This window comes from Necator americanus, chromosome II (genome assembly GCF_031761385.1).
Source record: "Necator americanus strain Aroian chromosome II, whole genome shotgun sequence".
Taxonomy (NCBI): Eukaryota; Metazoa; Nematoda; class Chromadorea; order Rhabditida; family Ancylostomatidae; genus Necator; species Necator americanus.
The window spans coordinates 39562036-39586811 of NC_087372.1; the positions used below are offsets into that span (position 1 = coordinate 39562036).

The 24776-nt window shown below is 38.1% G+C and overlaps 4 protein-coding genes across 7 annotated transcripts; 3 read left to right on the plus strand and 1 right to left on the minus strand.

Annotated features, from left to right (window-relative positions):
• Window positions 1-721: 721 nt before the first annotated feature.
• Window positions 722-18617, minus strand: RB195_020826 (uncharacterized protein; the record flags this gene model as incomplete). Of its 3 annotated transcripts, XM_064189315.1 has the most annotated exons (10): window positions 722-850; window positions 1206-1305; window positions 1831-2006; window positions 2103-2249; window positions 3470-3610; window positions 3669-3842; window positions 5128-5217; window positions 5268-5422; window positions 17803-17963; window positions 18496-18617. In XM_064189315.1, the coding sequence occupies 10 exons, from the start codon at window positions 18615-18617 to the stop codon at window positions 722-724; spliced, it is 1395 nt and encodes a 464-aa protein (XP_064045196.1). The 3 variants fall into 3 exon arrangements, with proteins under 3 accessions (XP_064045196.1, XP_064045197.1, XP_064045198.1); XM_064189316.1 differs by lacking the exons at window positions 17803-17963; window positions 18496-18617 and adding an exon at window positions 8168-8216; XM_064189317.1 differs by lacking the exons at window positions 722-850; window positions 1206-1305; window positions 1831-2006; ... (3 more) ...; window positions 5128-5217; window positions 5268-5422 and adding an exon at window positions 17496-17694 and having other exon boundaries at window positions 17844-17963.
• Window positions 18618-20245: 1628 nt separating this feature from the next.
• Window positions 20246-21891, plus strand: RB195_020827 (uncharacterized protein; the record flags this gene model as incomplete). Of its 2 annotated transcripts, none has more annotated exons than XM_064189318.1 (4): window positions 20246-20325; window positions 20400-20509; window positions 20822-21000; window positions 21319-21891. In XM_064189318.1, the coding sequence occupies 4 exons, from the start codon at window positions 20246-20248 to the stop codon at window positions 21889-21891; spliced, it is 942 nt and encodes a 313-aa protein (XP_064045199.1). The 2 variants fall into 2 exon arrangements, with proteins under 2 accessions (XP_064045199.1, XP_064045200.1); XM_064189319.1 differs by having other exon boundaries at window positions 20285-20325.
• Window positions 21892-21924: 33 nt separating this feature from the next.
• RB195_020828 (uncharacterized protein) lies at window positions 21925-22377 on the plus strand (the record flags this gene model as incomplete). The annotated part of the gene is made up of 1 exon (XM_064189320.1): window positions 21925-22377. The coding sequence occupies one exon, from the start codon at window positions 21925-21927 to the stop codon at window positions 22375-22377; it is 453 nt and encodes a 150-aa protein (XP_064045201.1).
• Window positions 22378-22670: 293 nt separating this feature from the next.
• On the plus strand, window positions 22671-23489 carry RB195_020829 (uncharacterized protein; the record flags this gene model as incomplete). Its single annotated transcript, XM_064189321.1, has 1 exon — window positions 22671-23489. The coding sequence occupies one exon, from the start codon at window positions 22671-22673 to the stop codon at window positions 23487-23489; it is 819 nt and encodes a 272-aa protein (XP_064045202.1).
• Between the last annotated feature and the right edge of the window lie 1287 nt (window positions 23490-24776).

Here is a 24776-nt window from a genome sequence, read left to right on the forward strand (position 1 = left end):
ATATGTCAACAACAGTAATGGTTAAGTGACCAGTAAGTGGTGTCGAGCACAACGTGACAGGCAACGAATTCTGGATGTTATATCTGGGCTCAGCAGAGATATAAAAACTATTTAAATAATTTTTCGAACTCTGTTAAAGAATAGGGACAGGATTAAAGTTGTTGTTTCAGTAAAAACCTAGTTTCTTTCTGTATTCGTCCTTTGATTCCTTACCTTACGACATCCACACGTCCACTTCGGATAACACAAGTATGATTTTTTTACTTAAGTATGACTTAAGTGTGATTTAGTACGATTTAAGCATGATTTTTGTGGATTTATAAATTTCATGGATAATTCACAAATACATGATCATTAATGGGCCAGAATATCCAAATAAACATCCTATGCAAATCTGGATTGCTAGAGCTCTGATTGGCGGCTAAAATGAACTATTAATGAATTTAAAAAGTAAACAAGAACTGGTCAAACTTCAATAGGGACAATGCTTCTCGTTCACATCTTACTTCTTTTGAATCTCGCACATAAACCCACTAAAACATCCATGAAACAGTAGCGATAGCTGTCTGATAATGTTAAAAATTTATTATGTACACCCATTGGTTTCAAAGAGTGAAAGCAATAGAAATTAACTTAATGATTTACATTGAGATATGAGACCATAAATGCTCATTCATCATCATTCAAGCGAAAATTTGTTAAAATTTCAAAGTTTTAAAAATTAAGAGAAACAAAATTGTATGACAACAAATATCATGATTGCGGAGACAAAAAGAACTTTCAGCGTTCGCCAGCTATCGAAATTTGTGGTCGGACGATCCTTGTAGTACTTCGTGTAGTACTCAACAATCTGTAAATTGAGCATGAAAGTTGCTATAATATTTCCCTAATATATAAATTATTTTATAATATTCCCCAATATATTAATATTTCATAATTTGCTATGATATAATATGTGATATGATATACAATAAGGCCCTCATATTTTGGAGAATTTTACGAAATTGATTTTTGAAAGAAAAGCGAATATATTTACAACGCAGAAACTTTCTGAAACTTTATCCAACCCCCATCAGGATTCAAAATTCAATTCTACACGTAAAAACTGTAGTCTGTAGCCGTGGTATTCACATCAAATGTGCACGAAATTTTTTTTCAACATCAAATGAATCCTTAGATTTCAAAAATACTGTATTGAAGTATACCTCCGTTAAATCATGATTATTTGTAGGATTATAGTCGAAATCCTTCCTTGCTCGTTCAATTGAATATGTATTTGTGATTCCAAGAAGATTCACCTCAAGTCTGAAAGGAAAATTAAAAAAAAAGTAATATACAATAAAATAAATAAAAGTAAAAGAACTGTGCAATAAAGACGTAGAGAAACAGATTGGAATAATACAAATATTTTTCTTTCTAAAACGTTGTTTATTATTTGCGAACAGGGTTTTGGAGAATTGCACTTAGAAGGTGACATTTTCGCATAAATTTGTCTACACGTCGAATCAGTTTTGGAGAATAATTTGAAAATCTCTTCATAAATCTCTTTAGTGCTCATATATGTACAGCTTTTTCCATTTTCTCTAATTAATCCTCTTCTTCTTTCAGGCTATTTTTTTTCGATCATATAATTTCGTTATTTTTTCAACTTATTAATTTTTCTTCAGTCATACCGTTTTTTTGCCTTTGAATCGTCCAGAAAAAAAACTCTAGAAGACGAATTTCTAGAAGGCACTCCCTCTAGAAGACAAAAAAAGTGGTAATTTTTAACCCATAGGGAACCTAATATTCAACATTAGAACTGAGATTTTTGAATAACCAATTATTCACCTATTTAAACCCGGTGGTAGCCCGAATAGCGTAGCGAACCATTCGGAAACATAAGCAACAAAATAAACCAGTATAAACGGTACACGTATTGATGGTGGTGACCGCGATAACGCGGTGATCAATGGCTTCCAGAAGAGGAATGAGTCTACAGGATCGGCGTCCACAACGTGATATGCCTGAAAAAAGATTTGTTATGTAAAAAAAGGCTAATTCTTCTTTTTTTAACATGCTGCTACTCCTAAGTAAAAATGGAATCCAGGAAAACATCAAACCTTTCCAGCACATCTCGGATACGGTTTTGCTAGTTCCTTATCCGCTTGGCACATTGCATGTGTAAGGTTACGTACACCGCTGTATTGGGTCATTGCACGTTCTTTTTTGGCAAAAGTAGCGATGTAAAGACCTTTGTAGATGATTTCCTTAAAATGAGCGAATAAATATCCTGGTTTTCATGTAAAATAAACATTTTTCATTTTCCTATCTGTTTGCTTTTGTCTCATTCTATCATCTGTTTACATGCTCATCCAAATGTCACATAAACAACATCATAATTATTTTGATTCAAGAGTTGCAGAAAAATTTTTTTCATTTTCTTATGGAAGTAACAGTCGCATACCTCAAAAAACATATAGGTTTATATTAATTCAATCAATATTAAAATCTAATTACTTAATTTTAATATTAATTCAATCCGACAGCAAAATAGATGTATAAAATAGATTTGAACGAATAAAAATAAAAATAGAAATTTGAATAGTTCAAAGAATAAATCATGATATGAATAAGTGAAATAGCACAGCAAATAATCAAACATTTATTCAATAATTATTTTAATATTTAGTAATAAAACAACAGTTAAATTTAAATGAATTTGAATGTTGTTGTTGAAGTTGCTGTTTAACTTGAATAATAAAAAAAGTTGAAAAAGTGCTGACCGGTACCAGGAGATATTGTGGTATTGGAGTCATACGTATATTAGTAGTCCGAGAAAAATCGACATGATTTTCTGACTTAAAAGCATCACCCCACGAATCTGGGGTGGTGCGGGTTTCAGGTGGAGTATTCGTATACGGGGTCGTAGATTAATGGAAGTGATTCTGGTTCTCGAGTTACTTCAACCTCCTTTTCGAGCGGATTTCGAAGCATTATTCAAATAAATATCACTTTACAACAAATATTTCGCAATAAATGTTGTTGTTCAACGTATTGTTCGTAAACAAACAGCACAGAGCAGTTAGTGGAGCTATTTAAAGGTATCACTCCATGAAGCTGGGGGGTGGAGGTTTCAGGTGGGTATAGGGGTATGCCTATACGGTGTCGTAGATTAAGGAGAGAAGGGTGATTCCGTCCGTTTTTTCCTAATTGCCGTAAAAAGCGGCCCGGAAGATACGGTATCGAGCGTTCCGGGACGCTATTTTCTACAACGAGTTCGATAGGAGCGTGGTAGCCTTGTGCACGCGCCGCAACTCGCATCGTCGTCGTAGCCGTTTTTTTACGGCAATTAGGAAGAAATGGACGGAATCACCTACTTCCCATAATCTTCGACCCCGTATAGGCATAACCCACCTGAAACTCCTACCACTCCAGATTCCTGGGGTGATACCTTTAGTGCAGGAAATGGAAAAAGTGAAGATTTTACCGCCGCCTTATCGGCACATCGTGGATCTCCAGGTCCGTAGATGCCGCGTGGTCGTAGGGCACACGTTCGAAATTCGGCGCTATTCGCTGCCAACACCAGTCGTTCTGCCTGGGCTTTCGAGGACCCATACATGGATGTGTGCTGAAAGAGTGATCTACATATGGATATAAGTACAGACTGTCATTCAAATATACTTCACCTGTGACTCCAACGGATATGGATAGTCCTCGGTGGCGTTTATGAGTTCTTTATTCGTAAAAATAACGCATACACTGGATGTATAGATGAAACGTTTCACTCCAACACGTTTACAACATTCCATTAGAAGTGCGGTACCGTCAACATTAATTCGATAAGCCAAATCTCTGTTGAACTGGAAAAATTGCAATGATTTGAACAAAGAAAAGAAATTAAAAATATCTGAAAAGTAAAGACTCTATTGTGAGATTAAACCTCGTACATAGATCCCAGTAAAATGATCGTTAAGTACAAAAACAAAGAAAAAAAAACAGATGTTTGCGAGGATTTTTGTGAGCCTCTAGGATCCCTTAATTTTTGGAAGACGTTATTTCGGGATATCACTTCGAAATTAGTTAAGAACGTCTCAGACAAATCTCGCTAACTTTGTGTTGCTCGAAAATTACCAGGATCCTAAACGTTTGCCTTGTTTTGCCAATAAATTCGATGTATGAGGGATTTGAATGGACGAGATTCCAGTAGTGAAGAAAGGATCTGTGTATAAGATGTCTAAATTTTCATAACCTCTCTCATCTTAATCCAGAAAGTGAATACCGACCAGCAAACAGAAAAAATATTCAATTTTTTAAATATTTTTGTTTTCATTCTACAAATTCGCAAGTTTCGATGAACTAAGAGTGAAAGAGGAAATTTCTCCAGAGAAATGAACCAATCATCTCACAATCTAATAACGATGATTTCTTAATTAATGGAAGTGATTCTGGTTCTCGAGTTATTTCATCCTCCTTTTCGAGCGGATTTCGAAGCATTATTCAAATAAATATCACTTTACAACAAATATTTTGCAAAAGTTGTTGTTCAACGTATTGTTCGCAAACAAACAGCATAGAGCAGCTAGTGGAGCTATTTAAAGGTATCACTCCATGAAGCTGGGGGGTGGGGGTTTCAGGTGGATATAGGGGTATGCCTATACGGTGTCGTAGATTAAGGAGAGAAGAGTGAATCCGTCTATTTTTTTCCTAATTACCGTAAAAAACGGCCCGCAAGATACGACTTCGAGCGTTCTGGCGCACTATTTTCCACGAGGAGTTCGATTGGAGCGCGCCAGCCTTGTGCACGCGCCGCATCTTTTGGGGTGTTTTTAGGAAGAAATAGACGGATATTTAGGAAGAAATAGACGGAACCACCCTCCTCTCCATGATCTACGACCCCGTATAGGAACTCTGCAGCTGAAATCCGCACCACCCCAGATTCGTGGGGTGATGCCCTTAACGTAGTAACAACAGTACTCAAAGTCCTTTACTCATATGACTACGCGGAAGCGAATGACCTAATCCAGAAGCAATGAAATATAGTAGAAGTAGAAATATTTTGCGTCAATGACTCAAAAAAAAACTAAGCAGGTTTTGAATCTAGTTTACCTCTTAGAATATGATTATCACATAAGTAAACAAACTTACAGCTTGTTCACCTGGCGATGCTGCCAGATGAAAACATGATTCGCAATCACGGAGTGCTTCACATACTTTCGTCTCATCCAGAACTGAACCCTAAATCCAGTAACTCTTCGGCGATTTTTACATCATGTAAAAGCCCACACCTGTAGTCTTGTCGTTAGATTTTCATCAAGTTTAATAAGTGGATGACCTGAGAACGTTATATCAAGTATAACTGTATGTGAACCGTTCGATTGAAGACGTGCAGCCAATTCATGTCCTAAGTATCCGCCACCGCCCACAATGCAAACCCTCATAACTGAAATGAGCTCATGATAGCATAAGGGGATAATTTGAACTGTATCATATCCGCGAAAACTCCTTATCCTTGACACCCTACGGTGCACGTGGGTACACTCGAGTCAAAACGACATGACGCACGATGCAGCTGCGTAAGCGGTTGCGCTTGAAGCGGCGCGGCCGAGCGCAGCGGTTGGAATCGATGTGGGACCATTGCGAACAGCAGCAATGAAAGGGTGTAGCAATGGTCCTCACAGGAACCTAATCCGCTACGTTCCGCAGCGTCGTTTCAAGAGCAACCACTTACGCAACTGCATCCTACGTCATGGCGTTTTGATCCGACTATAATTCTATGTGTGGCGAATCAATCACAATAAGCATAATTCAACGATTTGTTCGCATTCTGTAAATCGAGCGGTTGTAGAAAGTTTGTAAAAATATTTGTAAGCATTCTATTGAAATCCCAGATATTCTGGTACACAATCGTATGCGAGAAATTTCCTAGAAAGTTTCATACTATACGACGTCGCCATAGCCGATAGCGATTAAAATTAGCATTTTGATAGTCGTTTACCGTGTGTAGATCACTGTCAATGAGTTTTGAAAAGAAACACGCAATAAAAATCTTTCAAAATGTTACAAAAACAACATCCAATGGATTCAGACACTTTAACATTTGCAAGAAAATCTTGCAGAACTTTTCTTTTTTCTGATGAACAAGAACCCAAATGATAACAAAGTGCATCAGACCATCGGTGGCTTGGTGGAAGGAGATGAAGGAATAAGTCGATGAGTCCATGTTTGTGGTAGGATAATTCGGTTTATGAACATTTATGTTACCTACGGGAGAAAAAAAAACAAATAGAAATGCAAAAAAAAGTTGTAGCTTTCATTCCAAATTAGAAAAAAAAACAAATAGAAATGCAAAAAAAGTTGTAACTCCCTCACAACTTCATTACCGCATACAGTGAATCATTTGGGACCTGTAGATCTTAAAGATGAGGAATCGCTCCGGCGCTACAACTATAAAAATTTTCCAGATATGTGTTTGTGTTTTTTTTTCTCTTTTCTAGAAGAAAATACCAGAAATACCAGAAAAAAAAACTGAAAAATCAGGAAGACGATGGAAAAACACGTCCGGTGATCAGAAAAGCTTTTGATAGGGAAGTGAAATTGATCAATGCCATTCATTTGGATTATTTTTGTAAGGATTAATTCATGAAAGATAAGGAAACATTCCGTCATTCTGTTCACAGTTACTGTGCTGAACGAAATTGAACTCTCTTTGAAAAAAAAAATTGAAAAATTGAGTGCTCGCGATCTACGACTTTAAAGAAATCTATACGAAAAGATTATATGTAGGATCAAAATAATATTTTTTAAATGACGCTAAGGAACTACAAATTCAGTAAAAGCTGTTTTTCTTACTAGGAATTAGCTTGGTCATCTACGAGAGGAAACTGATAACGGTCTCAGTGTCTGCACAATTTCCCGGTCGCCTTTTAAAATAGGTGTCTTATTTTGACGCGCGATGATAACCAGTTATGAGAATGTAAACATTCACGGCGATAGGTACGGCGCACATTAGAATCGGATGGTATCTTATTTGATTAAATGTGGATGAGTAATTGCTGACACGAACAGTTCGAAAAGTGTATTCTTCGCTCTTTGCGGTCGTCAGTTGCCATTTTTATGACAGCCTGACGTTCGTTTCGTCATTGACACATTCTTTCTGATCCATTTTTTATCCGACGACAATCAATCATTACATTTTTTTCATTTATATGTTCGTAGGCGACTAAAAACTAATTGCATTTTCGTCTGTTCAATTCATAAAAAATAAATAAAAAATAAGAATAGTTTCTTTTTTCAAATTATTTCTGTACTATGATAAATACTGAGATATATTCCAAAAAAAAAAACACAAAAATACTACGTAATTTATTTCAATAAAATTCCAGGAAATTTTAATAGAAGCTTTACGTATCTATGGTTTAAATCAGGTTAGGCTTAAATAGAGATTTTAAATCCTAAATAACCGTGCTGGTCAATGCCAAATAAGCTTGAAATCTGAGAAAAAAATAATAAAATGAGGCTGTATGTGGATGCTAACCCTAACAGAATTTTGGGAATCAAAGGAGAAGAGAGGATCGGGGTGAGATGTGCATGAATCACTTTTTAGAGAAAACCCATGATGAAGCTTAAATTATCCGGAAGCAAGATCTATAAATTAGTTTTGTAGCTCGTCATTCTTAGAAATTTTAATGCAACTGAGTTTTCTTTTTCGAAGTTATAAGTATTTCAAGCCGATTTGTAAATGTTTAGAAAATTTAAATGCAATTGAGCAGAATCGTTGTAATAGTTAATGGATCGTCTTCAAGCCTTTTGCTCGCTTACGCTCGTACATCCTTCCATCCTAAGATATCATTCTGAGATCCTAAGATCTATACATCCTAAGATACTTCCTACATCTAGAATTAATGTGTCCTGAAGTACTATAAGAAGCTAAGTTCTTACTCGATTTTTTAAGTAAATTAAAATAAATAAAACAAAAATAAAATGATTTGAAAGTTGAAATAAAATAAATAAATTGAAGCGTAGTTGCAGTTTTGTTCAGGATTAGATTCCTTATGTATACTTCAGATATACTTTTTTTCCTCGCAATATTTTTATTTGAACGTGTGTGTTAAATTTGAACGTTCACACAAAACAGTTGAACAAAAATGAGATTCCAATTTCTTTTTTGAAAGGAAAGAGCACTTACGAAGATATCGATTGGTGTTCAGCGTGAAAATTTCATCTAAAGAATTCATCAATTTTCGAATTTTCGAGGATAATGTAGTCTGTATCCGAACGGGCAAGATCGGAGTATAGATCAAAGTACAGATCGATGTTTATGCAAATTTTGATTAGCGTGGAGGAAGAAATGAAAGAAATGTTAGCGGATGACTCTTTTCAAACCATCAACTGTCATCTCACGAGCTGACTAAACCTTATATACGAAACCATGTATGAGTCATCCACATCTCGTTGCAAATAACAACGGGAAAAGAAAAAAACGGTGAAATGCCATCGTCAATTGTCTTCCGAGAGCGTGCAAATATAATTTTTGTATAAAAACACAACAAATGATCGAAATGCATGAAGTTACCCCGGCAACAACAGCAACAAACGAAATTTGAGCGTAGAAAAAGTGAGCAAAGAGGAAATTTTTGACGAGGCACGAGAAATTCACGTAGGTCCGTAATTTGTTTGAGAACAACGAGAACTATTTACCTGAACTTTGTACCATTTTCACGGATGAACAACGTTCATCGTTAGAGGAAAAATAGATATAAATAAAAAATTACGTTTTTTACCTGGATGTCAATGCGCTGATAGATAAATCAATTGTTTTTTTTTTAATTTCAATCTATTTAGAGGAGTGGGTTCTTGGTTGCTCCTGAAATATTCCCAGAATACATGATATTTTTTTAATGTTTATTACGCTCGTTAGCTCGTGCGTGTTGCGTACGTGCGTACGCGCATACGTTAGAATCTGATCAGGCTTGTCAGCGAAACTGACTGGCCTATACCTGAGTTCTACCAAGGATTATATATGAGCTGGAGTAATTTGAGGTTGTCGGGGAATTTGTTTCTAGGGTCATTAATATTTAACACTTAATATTAATATTAAATAATGATAATATTAGCTCATTAATATTTAATATTTAATTTATCATTAATATTATTGATTGACATATAATTAGTATTTAATATCATAGTTTTCGCTGAAATCCGGTCTACTATGGACCGAATCTCTGTGAAAAGTGTGATATTAAATATTATAAAAATAGTTCTAAAAATATTGTAGTCGAATTTTATCTGTATGAGCAAACAAATATTTCCTAGCTCTTAATAACAATAATGTTATTTATTTAATTGTATTATTAATTTATATTATTATTATTATTTAATATAATGGCTTAATTTCGTAATTATTTTATTTTATTTCATTTTAATTTAATGTAATCATTAAGATTATTATTTAGCATTTTCTATTATTTATTGATTTTTATTGACTGAACGGAATAATGCTATGAAAATAAGAAAACCAAAAGTTTTATCAAGTGCGAAAAAATCCTTAAAAAGACACATAATAGAAGAAAGGAAAAGAGAATACGCACTCCTTGCTTTAATTGGCGTTGTGCCTGTATTGTTTTCGTTTATTTTAGTTTTTATCTGCTTTTTTCTTTTTTTTTCTGATAATAACTTGTACAGAAGCAAATATTCACACATGAACTTAATTCGATCCAATGATGAGCCAGGATGGTCGAACAATCCGTATCCGCCACCTATTTCTATTTCCTTTTTATTTCCTAATAATTTAGATGTTGTAGAACAGTAGCAGTCAAAACGCAATCTCCGTACAAAAAAAAAATTCCGCGAGAATAATACATGGCCGTAAATGTTATACATATCAGTGTCATATGTGCGAATTTACCTCTATGTGCATATTTTTCTTCATTTTTTGTTTTGGTGGCTATTGATAAAATTTTACTTAACAACCACTAACAATATAGATGATTATCGACGTTATAGAGGGTAAGACTAAGGAAGAAACATTCGGTGAAGTTTTTGTGTCTTTTTGCTCTCTCTACTAGTATATATAGTTTGGTAAGTAGTTTTTAAGTGTAACTGCACAGGAAAAGTAAAAATGATCCCTACAAATTCAGTAATTCGACGCCTCAAGGGCACCCAAAAGATCCAAAATCCAAAAAGACAACTCTTTATACCCTTAGGATTGGCGAAATGAAGCCTTGTAAAATCGACATCATTAATGATGCTGTAAGCTGTGAAGGGCCCATTCAATTAGTAACTATTCCAATTGACTTTCCATTAATCTTTCAGATTTCTATTCATTTAACAAATAGTTTCATTTCTGAATAACTTGCTCTCAGCTGTTCTATCTTGTCCTATCTTGTCAGTCTTAAGGGTGTGTAGAGTTGTATCGTTGGGTAAAACGTACCAGGCATCTCTGGTGCCCCTCTTTCTTAGATTTCTAGATGGCGCTTCACGCTCTCCTTTGGATATTTGTTAACCTCGACCCATATCCTACATATAGTAGGCCGAAAACGACCTGAAGCACGTTGCAGTTGCGTAAGCGGCTGTGCTCGAAGCGGCGCGGTGGTGGAGGTAGCGGTTGGGATCGATGTGGATCCTAACCGCTACGTTTCACCTCATCGCTTCGAGCACAGCCGCTTACGCGACCGTACCGAGCTTCATTTCGTTTCCATCCGACTATAGTACATCGGCAACAAACCGTACATACACCGTGTATCAACATTGACAGTTCTCTCCGGTGCTCTGTCTTTGAAAGACAATGTAAAAATTGAGGTCAAAGTACTATCCGGCAAAGAACGATTCCGAAATTCGACAAACGTAAATATATGTAATATTCGCAGAGCAAGTTTTTTAAATCTAAAGAAAAATCCCAAAGTAGGCGAACATTCCATCGAAGTAACTGCAAAATTCTTATGGAATTGGAAAAAACATCTGGATGCAAGTGTTAAAGACAAGAACAATTAGAGAAATTTCTATCCAGAGAACGTTAATGCAGGTTCATAAACAATAATAAATAAAAATATCACATAAGAAGGATACAAAGAATGATCTGAAAGATTGTGATAGGATCAATACTGGGAGATGATAAATGTACTGGAACGAGGACGATACGAACGAACGGTCATAGAATAAATGTGGAACTGGTTTTTGGGAACAAAGTAACAGAGCTGTATGTTCGGAACACGGAGGCGCACATACAAATTTACAAAACCAGAACAGATTTCTGGCGTTTTCCTAATTTTTTTTTTGTTCCAACACCTCATCACATCTATAAGATGATGTCCTACCACTAATGGAACGTGATCCACTTTGTACACGAGAATGGAACGGGAAGGATTTTCAGTCGGTCCGACGTGGTTGTGGACGACAAGCACGAATTTCGTGACTAATGTAACCCGTTTCTCGACTTTTAATCGCCGACGAACATCACCATTGTGGGATTTTGATTAGTTTTTTTTTTGCTGTGCTTTCTATGCTTCCTTGTTTCCTTGTTTGCTTTATTCTCTCTCTAGTTCTATTCTTTTTGTTTACTCATTGCTTATACATCGTTCATAGAGCATCGAAGCATGCTAATAATCTTATTTCTATGCTTCTCTCTTGCAATCTGCATAAGAAAAACTGACTGTGGGAAATAGTGGCTTTCTGCATGGCTTCTTACAACAATATAACCATAACCCTTAAGCGTACACATCTAGAATATTTATATATTTTTATTTAGATATAGTAATCACAATATATGCTCAATTTCAGCAAGAGTAGGAAAAACAGCTTGAGTCGGCACGTAATCGCAGCTAATATTGAGTCAAATAATGAACAAATAAATAATAAACAAGGAAAATAATGTGGTTTTTTTGAATTTTTTCGGCATTAATTGAAATAATTGAACATCGCAGATAATATTGGGTCAAATAATAAACAAATAAATAATAAACAAGGAAAATAATGTGGTTTTCTTTTGAATTTTTCAGCATAAATTGAAATGTGGGAAGAAAATTTGAAAGAGAGGTGCACTAGAAGTCCGGCAGTAAAATGTTGGGGACAGGAGAGAAAAAAGAAAAATGCTAGCAAACAAGAAACAAAAAAAATCAGATGATTTGAGGACATATTTACTTTAAAAAACCCAAAGAGGGAAGTAAGGAAAAGTTTGAAAATCAGTCATTTTAGAACACTAAGGAAGAAAACCACCGTATCAATTATTATCGTTACTTCAGTATAAACTGTACTTACTATGTACGTAACGTTACTTGCAAATTAACAAACCTCAAGGAAGAGGTGAAGCAAGAGGAAAATTCTTCCTTTTTTTTCTTGAATTCTTTGTTCTTTGAGGTTTTTTGAATGTTTTTTTTTTTGAATTCCCAACTAAAAATCTTGCAGTTCTCTATGTATGCTTCAAACATAGTCATAATGAAACTAATACTAACACCTTGATTCCTCCTGTGTCGTCGACTTTCATAGCTGGTAAAAATTACATTTCTATATTTTTTTTCATTTACAAAAGTCTCCAATGTTTTATTTTCCTACGATCTTGTGGGATATTAAAGCCGTGTTCGTTACAGTTCTATTCATAGTCATTTTTCAGAGTAATCAAGATAGTGTTTCTCTTGGAATGCCAGACAAATCCTCTCATATTCTAAGGATCTCCTGGAATTTCCTGGTCAACTGTTTGTTTATTTTAAGCGTTATCCGTAAACTAAAGCCTAGAATCGGGAAAATGCATATCGTGGGAGTAGATCTCTAGACATCTACATCTCCCTTAAACTAAAGCGTGACGTTCTTCAAGGATCAGCACGTGATCATCGCTTTACAGATCCAGGCAATGCTCAGATTGTACAGGATTGCATATTCCAAAGTATGCAAGAAGATTAAAATTAAGCAGGAAATGAAGAAAAACAAACGTATGCGAAATTTATGAGTAATGGAAGAGATTAAAAAAAGCATATGGAAAGTTATAAAATATTAAACAGTTCATTTGCAGGATGAAAGGAAGATAGTAAATCAGTCAACTTTGTATAATGAGAAATAGAGCCAAAAAGTACTTTAATGAGGAAAATAATCAGCAAAAGGCTGGAAATGCAGAAGAAACTAATGAATGCGTAAGCAAATAAATAAACAAATAAATAAGCAAATAAATAATTGCATGAATAAATATGTAAGTGCGAACAAAAATCAGCACATCATATTGAGAGGTGAAAGAAAATTCAGAGAACTCACTATGTACATACATTTAAAAAAAATTCAGGCATAGTTGTGCTCAACCGCGATTTTATAGGCCGTTCTGACAACTTCTTTCCTTGCAACAAACGTTCAAAGTAAGGACCAACCGCTATTTTATTCAACAATTAAAATGACTAGAAATGACGCACAAATGACTAAAAAATAACAAGCCATCTCTGCACTTTTTACTATACCTTGGCTTGTTGGTTCCATTATTGTTTTTGGTGCTTTGGCGTTTTTGTTTTCTATGTCGGTTTTTGCTGATCTCAGGATTTATGATTTGGTTGTCCTGAGTTTCTTTATGGCGTTGGCGGATGGCAGGTGCCCCCCTCGGTTTTTTCTGTATTGTATATGTTCGATTTCTTTATAGAAGAAAAAACTCTATACAAACAATTTAAAAACTTAAACTAAATTAAAAAAGAAAGTAATAAATGAGTGGATAAATGTTAGGGTTTCATGGACTAATAATCTTTGCTTGGAATTTGGAAAGAAATTCCATGGGAAGAAAAAAACGCTTTGAAATTGAAAAGAAAAACCGCCTAAAATTATTTTGACTTCTCCGAAAATCAATTCTGATAAACAAATATTTGATTTCCGTTTTAGAATCGAACGGTGGTGATCCTCATACTTAAAAAGGTTTAGGCGTGTAACTAACGCACTAATCTTGCTCTATATTGATCAATCTTCTTATCTTTTTTTTCTTAAAGTTGAAAAAAAATTAAAATTAAAAGAGAAAGTAATAAGTGAGTGGATAAATGTTAAAGTTTTATTGACTAATAACCTTTTATGGACTAATAACCTAATTTTTCCAACTATAGGACGGAAATTCGAATAAACAACCTGTTGCACACTAAGAAAATCCACACGTTCTCAGCAAGAAAAAAAATCATTTGCATTCTTCGAATCTTTGTTGAATGTAGAAGAATAAATTTTAAGGAATAAAACGACAGTGAAGTCATGAACACAAAAGCAATCCATGAAAGAGTAGAAAGGAGCCGATAGCGCAATTTACTGGGATTTATGAAAGGTTTGAGGAATTATGATTGATTAAGTGCACCTAGAATGGATGAAAGCAAATTATATCAAAGCCAATCTTCCTTTCACCATTAATTCCGACAGGTAAATTATTTCTGTAATAACTCGGAGCATTTTAAGGACTGTAATGCGTAAAAACAGCAACCCATTAAAAAGCTTTTTTTTTCTAGGTTTGATTTCGCAAGCAGGCCTTGAAAACGGCCATTTTGTGAAAATCAGTAGCAAGAAATTCCAGATGGTCCCTAGACACACCTAGAGACACAAAGCAAACACGTTCTGTTACAGTGAAAGTCAAAAGGAGAGCTAAGGAGGGCCCAATGAAGGTTAAAGTGATGAACGGTATGTAGTTATGACAGTAGTTAGAGCTAGTAGTGGTGGTTTTATTATTTTGAATTATTTATTTATTATTTATTTGAAAAGAAAGGAAAGGAGTTACAGGAAAGTGTATTGGACACTCTCATTTTTTTCTTTGGTTCAATCAGTAGACTATTCTATCCTCATATTCAATTATAGATTAACATTAATAGAAAAAACTTTATTTGCTTACTTTTTCAAAATTTGTAAAATTTCCACTACCGTGCAAATATACGGAATAAAATACGACGAAAATACAATGGATGTGGAAACAAAACGTCGGTGATCGACTCATTCAGCAGCCATCTGTAAAGGGCAGCATGCGGATATCTAGGCAACCCGCTCCACAACGCCATGCTCCCGCATTCACGCAGGTCTTGATTGTTGGACGAAAGAGCAGAAGTAATTGCTGAAAATTAGTATAACACTTTTTAAACTCTACTAAACGAAAAAATATATTCGAATAAAAATTACTACATTTGTTTTCTTGGTTGTTGTGGATTTTCGTGATTTTTCAGAGAATCACAGTGTTTTTACGCAATTTTTTTTTCGCACTTCTTTTATAAACAATGCAGGAGACTACTGAAGAGGTCATCGAGTGGTATCCAGCTAAACTCTCAGCAAATTCATTCGTTAAACGAACAAATTGGTTCACCTCATTGGCGGGCTCCCTTGAGGATTTTTTTTTCTGGTACACCAAAGAATATCCTGATGAATCTATAACGACATCACCGCGAAAATAGTCAATTGTTCTTTGTAAGATGCCATCTTTGGCGAACTTGAACAGGCAATTTTTCTGATTCACAAATTTGACGGGGTCCAGCGTCAAACTCCTTTACTTTACTTCAGTTTCATACATGGCAGGGCATAATGAACTCACATTGTTGCAGGGGGTCGCCATGCCTTGTCTATGCCTTTTTCAGTATATTCGAGTCAAAATCACCTGAAGCTCGGTGCATCTGCTTAGGCGGGTACGCTGGAAGCGGCGAGCGTAACGGCTAGGATTGAGGGTGTACTCTTGCTAGCACCACTCATTGCTGCAGTTCACGATAGTCCCACCTCGATCCTAACCGCTACGCTGCACCGCAGCGCTTCAAGCGCAACCGCATACGCAACTGCACCGTGCTTCATGTCGTTTTGACTCGACTATAACTTAGGTGTCGGAGATAATGTGAAAAGTAGTTGCAGATAATCAAAAATGGTATAGTATGGCTAAAAGCCAAGAAAATGTGCGAGGAGCTGGGCGACAGCAACAAGTTGGCATCATTTCAGGCCAGAGGCAGGGAGTGTGATGGGTAAATACGAAGTTTTGGAATTAATGGTAGATAGAAGAAATGTCGTTTTCTGAGAAAACAATGTCCGTTATGGAGTCGTTTTTTACTTTTGAAGAGAAATTCACCATTGAATATTATTTGTTTATTACTATTAATTCATTATTTACCAGCCTAACCGTCCGGCTAAAGCCGGATTTCAGGGTTATTTTGGTGTTCGCTTCGCTCGCCTTCACCGATCAATAAGAAATAACGGTAGCGACATTTTTTGGAAAATTAGAATTGCTTTCTTCTATCAGCGCCCTCTTTAATTTTTCTCAGCCGAAAATTTAAGCATGGATGTGAGATTTTATGGTTTTTCCCTAACCGGGTCAGTCCTATATTTGGAGAACAATCAAACTTGGTTTTACATCTATGTTTCTCTCAAATCTTCGAAATTTGAAAACATTATTCAGAGTATGAATTTTAAAAAATGATATGCTAACATGGAATGGCGTGAATATAACTATCGTAGTGATAAAAATAACGTCAGATCGCGCAAACTGTTGGCTACTATGTATTGTATTTAAGCAGCCGTTCGCCCGTGCGTTTCCTCCTTCTGAAGAGAGAATGTTAACAGCATCATGGAGACATGCTGAGAAATACACATGTGAAGAAACCATAGAAACTCACTCTAGTGCGCTGGGTCTCCCGTGCACCAATCCGGGGCAGTGGAACCCGTCTCTCTCCACTCTATAGCTTTTTGGCACCGGCGCACCCTTTCAACCCCGTGGGACCCATCCCACCCAATTTTACTGCGTTGAGGCTCCAGCGCACCAAACCGACGCCATAGTACTCGTCTCCCTCTCTTTTTGGAATTTCTTGACTGAGACAGATACATACGCAGATGCACACACGTGACAGAATAAGCCCGTTATTATGATAGCAAATTTGGGAGTATACAATCACGTAAACGTTTATATACCCTCACTAACATATGAGAGAAGCTAACTTGTCTTATCAAAGCCAACATATATAACTATGTAGTTTGGACAATGGTGAAAAGGTAGAGTGCTCGCCTAACATGTACATGGCGATGGTTCGGCACCTCACCGGTGCAGAGTTTTGCATCATTATGGAATATTTTCGTGACACACATACAAATATATATGTACACACACAAACACACACCGACTAAGCGCGTTATTTTATACCATGATTATCATTCATTCAAACAGCAATGTAAACCTTAGCTGAGGATTATTTATGGGGTTTTGGCACTGTACTCGATTTTCTTCAACCCGTTTATAGAATTTGCTTCATGATATGATGATATGATATGATAGATGTGCTTCACATAAGATTGGTTTTGTGCCTTTTTCTTTTTAGTATTTCGACTCCAAAACTTCGAAAGGTGGCTGCGGCAAGCAGTAAGTTGGAACATGGATCAGTGAAGTTGGGACATGAAATTCCGAAGGTGCCAAAAAGAGGATCGACCTATTGCCATGATGGTTTTTTCGTTGTTCTATTTTAAATAAAAAGCCAAGTTAAGCTTCAGACTTTCCAACTGCCTCACCTCTTTTCTTATTGCAAAGGAGAAAAAATCCAGAAACGAATTTATTTGAGGCTAAAATGCTAATAAATCCACAATAATGTATTATCCATTTGAGCCCTGAAGGAGTAGCCAGCATCGGTGGCTGGGCACCAGTGAGGACTGTCCGAATCCAAAGAGTTTAGCACTGAGGTAAGCCAATTCGTTAGGGTGCCTTTCGGACCCATTTTGCGCTTGCGCAAAGGTGTTGGCTTCACCTCCATCATTTTCTTCTGCGAGAGCCTAGATACTATCTCTGTTCGTCCGTCTTCCATTAAATATCACTTTTGAATTTTCTTTTCTTTATGCAAAGAATTTATTGTAGTGAACGTCGTGTAACAATACAATCACATATAAAAAGAGTGGATATATGACGTGAACACTCAAAGAACTGGTTTCCAGGAGTGTGATTACGATAGACAAGGATTGTCATCATATTTTCGTAGTGTTGGCCAAAGCCATACGGCTCTACAGGGTGTTCCATAACTATAGCGAAAAGGTATTCAAATCGCCTAAAGCGAAAATGTAATAATTTTGAGAAAAAAAAAACTATGTGACTAACAATATTTATCCCTCTCTGCTAACAGTAAACCAAAAACAACATTAAACCAGGAAAATACCTCTGTTGAGATCGATCACGCCTTGAGGCGCTTCAGAAAGGCATCGAATGTGGCACAAAGACATGCGCGACGAGCTCATGATGCCCTCTGAAGGGCATTTTTCGAAGAATTCCCAGAGCAGTGAGGTTTCGAGCAGGCTTTTGCTTCCAAAATCGACCAGCTACTGTGGTTCATTGGATTCAAATTCATAGAGTTGGCTGACCACTCTTCGAAGCTGACGATGTCGAGAAAATTGGCTTTGCACCAATTTTGTTCAATTCTTGCCTCGTGAGCGGAGGCCTCATCCTGCTGATAGGTCCAAATGCAGTTTTTCAAAGTGTACATTAGCCCAGGATAGTGTTCTGTCTTTCAAAAGTTTGTTTGCCATTTCTCGTGACATTCGGTGGACAGAGCGCAACGGGTAGCTGCGAAATCTTTCGCGTACCTTTCTGAGATTGCACGAGGTCTTCCTCGTCCAGATTCATCATCTTCGGTTCCTAGGTCCTTGTAGCGTCGAACGGATCTTTGACTATTTGACGTACTCCAAGACGCGGGTGATTCTCGCATGAAGAAAAGCCTCGGCGATGAAGCTCAATTATTGAAGAGCGGCGGCAGTAGCGCTTGACCACACTAAAAATAACATATTTTCATGCTTGTATGAGATAAGTATGACCAAATAAATTAACGCAACACAAACAAAAGATGCACAGAAAAAAGCAGACGCTCCGAACAGGCCAAAATGTTCGCGCATATGCTTTCGCTATAATTATGGCGCAACTAGAAGACCAAGACCTACTCCTCGGCTGTGAATGTGGTGAAGGCACTGAACTTCTCTTCCATGCGCTTTTATTGTGGTCATGTGTGGCTGATTGATTATTGGTTAGTAATAAAATCATAAGATGAACTGGAGCACAGGCGACGATTCCATATATACTGTCCGACAGTGTGAAGAAGAGAGTCGGAAGAAAGCGGCCGCCGTGAAAACTGGAGGCGCACGCATGTGCAACGAACTTCATCAATCAAATCTAGCACGAGGCAATTTTGTTCTATGGCTTAGATTATGAAAAACATTTGAAATTATGGAAAAACACAAGAAAAATTGTCTTCTGCGTGAGAATCACACTTCGTTTTGTATCTCTCTGAAAGTTTACTAAAAAGCATCCATGAATAATCCGTATCGTCATTCTCCGATTCGCCGAGGAATGCATCTAAGTAACATTGCGTTCTGAAACGTCGCGAAACGCAAGTTTTTTTATTGCGCCTTATTTCCGGCAAAACTCACAATCCAAGGAGAGGTCTAGAAACCCATCCTGTTCACCATCGGTTACATTTTGGGAAAGTATCGGTAACAAACGCATCGGTATAAACGATGAGAGGGGCATGTGGCGATGTACTGACATTCATGGAACCGGGTGTGAATAATTCTGGTGGATTCGCTTGATTTTTCCGCAATTCACAATGTACAGTAAGATGATGATACAATGTTTGGGCTTTTTAGAAGAAGTCATATGAAATCACCGCGTCCTCTGGAACGTCTTCGTCAAACTGGTGCTTTTCAAACCCTCTTGGGACTATAAAAGACTGTAAGACCTTACTTATCACATCTTTGTCTTCCCACTTTCCAAAACTTCAAAAATACAAACTTCGACTGTAGTAAACTACGATCAGAAGTTTTACTATACTATAGTTTTACCACATTTTGGCTATGCCTCCATGTGATTTGAAAGTAATTTCTCATCCATACTGTTTTGGAGTAGTCTGTTTTGGTCTTAAGATACTCTTACAATATGTTACAATGCGATAGCTTCAAATATTTCAAGTCAATCAAACGACAACCGATGCAGTTAGAAATTAATATGGCTCAAATAATGAAATTTGAGTTTTTTGGGACGCTAAGTCAAAGAGGAAATAAATTGCTGTGTAGTATGCAATCAGCAAAGAGGAATTGAAGCAATTTTTGGAAGAAACCAATTTCTTCAACATTTCGCTTTTGTAACGAGCAAATGGTTTCATGAATTTAAAATAAAAATACGCTTTGGGTTTGTGCAATTATTGGAGAACACTGCACTGCATTATTTAATAACCATTCATTTTTTTTTACATTCGTGATTTTCTATATATATATATATATATATATATATATATATATATATATATATATATATATATATATATATATATCCTTGAAGTTTAGGATGCGTTTCTTAAACATAATCGTAATTTTACTAGCAGTTATGGTCGAAACAGCGTTTTCAGCACCGAAGCAGCAGTCTCAGTGAGTACTTTATCATGTTTCTTCATTCGAAAGGAACTGCTTTAGAATATTCCATAAATATTCTCTCTATTAAGGTTAATTCGAGCGAAACGTCAGTGGGGTCGACCACCCTATGGCGGCGGATTTCGACCGCCCTACGGCGGCGGATTTCGACCACCTTACGGACACCGGCCGTATCCCTACGGTAGATGATCTCTTATCTACGAGAAGTATTTGAGAGCACATACCCTTCATAAGGTGCAACAATAAAAATTGTCATATTTTTACGTTGTTGATATCGCATCTCCATCCAGAAACTGAAAACTGGTAAAAGCATTTGGTTGTAGTCAGTCAGGAGCACTTTGAGCGATCATCAAGTGTTTGTTTGCAATCGCAAGATGCTTTGATAATGAACGCATGAAGAGAGCAGCTGCTATAGAGTTGACCAGTAATTCGAGGCCGCATCTCATCATCGAAGCATCATCGGAAAAAAAAATGTATAAACATTCTGATCCAGAAAATTGTGCAAAATATCATGAAGCACTTGCCAGAGAATTTCTCGCTCTACAAAATAACAGTGCTGCATTTTTAACTTTTTTTTTACTGGCTCCTGTTTTCCTTAGCCTCCACAACGGTTTACCGCCTCATAGTGACGTGGAGGTGACACCGGGCTTCGAACTGCGATTTACAGCAGAGGTTCGTCCTGAGAAGGAGTTTGACACATCCGACATTCCGACTTATCGGAAACGGTAGCCTAGCTAAGAGTAAACCACTGCTAAGATTCACCATCGTCTTGGCAAAATGTCGCAAGGTGGTTCCCTGATCCGTATAGGTTGGGCGACGACCTGTGGTGAAAGCTAAGCTCGCCGTGGGCTGGCAAATTTGGGGAAAAATCTTTTTGCCACTCTAGCATATTCACTGCCTCAGAACCCTGCACATTAGGCCCTGCCGTCTCAGAGGTCGGACGATATGACCGGCGACCGGTAAGAGGCGATCAGATCTCAGATTGTTAAGGAAGTCTTTGATTCTGGATCGCCCTCTGCACCAAAACCCATCAGCATCATCAACTGCTACTCACCAACACCAGCAGCTGATGAATCCGAATTGGACGCGTTTTACGAGGAGCTGGAGGAAGTAGTCCGCAACGAGAAGTCCTTCTACAAATTCGTTGTCGGAGACTTCAACGCAAAACTAGAAAAGGCCACAGAAGAGGAATACAGGACTGGAAGATTTGCACTAAGGGACCGGAATGAAAATGGCAATCGTCTCGCCGGGTTGTTGTCCGCCGCTCGCCTCTTTCATGGGAACTCTCTTTTCATGAAAAAAGATCATCGTTGGTGGACATGGGAATCGCCCAATGGCGCGACTCGTGCGGAGATCGACCACATACTCACCAACCGGAAGTGGTGTCTACTTGACGTCTCAGTAGTACCATCCTTTTGTAGTGGTTCTGATCACCGTCTCCTTCGTGCGAAAATACGACTTAGCCACACGATGGAAAAGAACATCTGCTATCGGCAACGGAGGAGAAAAGAAGCCGTCTACGACGATTGTGTACTCGAGGACTCGTTGTCTCAAGGTGACTAGCACATCGAGGAGGACCCAAACGTAGACGGCGAGATGCTGCTCAGAGGATTACGAGCCTGTGCTGAACGTGCCTCGAAGCCGCGCACGACAAACTTGGATCGAATTTCGAAGACCACCAAGGAATTGTTGGAAAGAAGAAGGGCTTTGAGGCTTGATCCGAATGCATCGCACATTGAGCGGTTAGTAGCAAGCACTAGCTGCAGAAAAGCGTTGCAGGAGGATCTTCTGAAGTACAGGCAGAAGAAGATTCTGGAAGCAGCACAAAGAAAAACGAGTCTAAAGAAGTGCCGCAGGGATCTCCGCGAATATAATATTCTGCTAGCAGCCTTGCTGAACGAAGACGGGACTCGCACGTCTTCTCGTCGTGAGATGGAAATCATTACGGAGAGGTTCTACTCGAACCTTTTCTGTTCATCAACTCCTGTGTCAAGCCCGAACATCTCCGCTGGCGAAGCTCCACCACGGATTCTCCCTTCGGAAGTGTGAGTCGCTATCAAGAGCATGAAACCTGGCGCAGCCCCCGGACCTGATCTTATATCAGTAGACTTTCTCCGGGCTGGTGGCCATCCGCTTTATGTAATCTTAGCAGCGCACATGACATCCTACCTTTAGAAAGAAAGGATCCCAGACCAGTGGAAGACCTCGCGAACCGTTCTTATCCATAAGAAAGGTGACCGAGAGGACCTTCGGAACTACCGTCCGATATGCTTGCTGAGCGTGTTATACAAAGTATTCACCAAGATCATCCTCACGCGCATATCTAGGATCTAGGACGTTGGATGAAGCTCAGCCCCAAGAACCAGCTGGATTCCGCCAGGGGTTCAGCTGCTTGGACCACATCCAGACCGCCCCTTGTTCTAACCTTCGTCGACTATGAGAAAGCCTTTGACAATGTAGAAACGAATGCAATACTGTCAGCGCTGGTCGATCAAGGTGTGGACGCGTCGTATGTGAGGACATTAGCCAATTGCTACGATCGATGCACGACTAGGATACAGCTTTTCCACCGCCCTCTCACCATACCCATTGGAAAGGGGGTACGACAAGGCGATACTATATCGCCGAAGCTGTTCACGGCTGCATTGCAATGGATAATGAAATCACTATTCTGGGAAGAAAGGGTCATACGTGTTGATGGAAGATTTCTTTCGAACCTACGTTTCGCGGACGACATCGTTCTCTTTTCGTGTAGTACCAATGAAGCAGAAACGATGCTCAACGAATTGAACGAAGCAGGGAAGAGAATAGGACTACGAATAAACAGAAAGAAGACACAGTTCATGAAGAACGCCTACTGCGAGGACGGAGGAGTACAACTTGAAGACTCCCAAATCGTGGAAACTCCGTTATACGTATACCTCGGACGTTCTATGAACATGGAAAACGACTTGAAGGAAGAACTGAATAGAAGAATGAGGGCAGCATGGGCAGCATTCGCAGCCGTCAGGGAAGCTACGGACCAACTGACGGACCAAGATCTTCGTGCTCATCTGTTTGACTCGACAGTCCTTCCAGTGCTCTGTTACGCAGCGGAAAGGTGGGCAGACACTGCGGCCACGTCTAGGAAGCTAATTACTTCCCACAGAGCCCTTGAGTGATGTCTCCAGAAGTTTAACCGGCGCACACAACACCTAGCCGGTCTTCGTAGCTCCGACTTAAGAGGAATGTCCCGTCTTCGTTACCCAGCGGAATATGTATCGAAAGCAAAACGTAGATGGGCCGGTCACATCATGAGAAGAATCTACGATAGATGGACTAAAAGAACGCAAGAGTGGATCCCAAGGGACGATAAACGCCCCCGAGGGAAACCGCCAACGAGATGGAGTTCGTTACACGGATGGACCAGCTGAGAGCTCAGCTGGATACGGCTCAAGGACCTCGTCAACGTCACTCACGAAACTTGATAACGTCTTGGATGACAATGGCGAGGGAACGAAACGAGTGGAAGAGATGCTGGGGCCCGCACGTCCAGTGAAGACGGACCATCTAAGTATCTAAGTAAGTATCTAAGTTTTCCTTAGTCATTAAAAGGGAGTAACGAGTGGACAAAAACCATATTTCCGTCACTACTTTTTTGCATTTTTCGAGACTATAAGATCACAGAAGCAAAAATTGTTGATGAGCATGAACGGAGATAAATACATCAATCGAGAGCGTACTGTTGGCTATGTTCTTTTAAACACGAAATTTTTGAATTTAAAAACATATCATACACAGGACAAGCAATTCCTGTTTGTTAAGGAATAACTCATCTCCTCACAACTGCTTTCCAAAATAGAAAAAATCCCTGCAAGTTATTGTAATCAATAGAATATCAGTTGTATTAGTAGGAACTTTCGCTGTTACTTCTCCTATCCAAGGTTTTCCAGCTATCACTCATAAAGTTTTTCTAATACCTCATCCTGTTCATCAACAAGTTGCTTCTGTTCATCCTTCTTTCTACATATCGTTCGTTTTTGCTTTTTTAAATTTTTTTTGACTCCTTCGATGTTCTCTATGCACATGTTCCACAATAATCTTGTGGGTGTTTAAAGGCATCGATTCTGGGCAAGAAACAAAAAGCCTTGGCAATTGTATAATTTGTACACATGACAATATAAAAATCTGTTAAATTTTCTAAAAATTAAGTCGAGATGCTTTTTCCCGCCCATTTTTGTTCCCACGTGCATTTCGATGTTAAGGGAAAGCTGGTACGACATATTCCTCAACCCAATACACACGTAAAAAGTTGCTTCATCCGGTAAACTGAAGCATATAGTACTTCAGGTATCTCTGATTCTAAATTTGTAGTGTGAAGATTCCTGCACACCGGATTTCAAGCACTCGGAATGCTCACGGCTATCAAACTCCTCCATTTGTTGAAAAGTCACAAGATCTTGAAACTG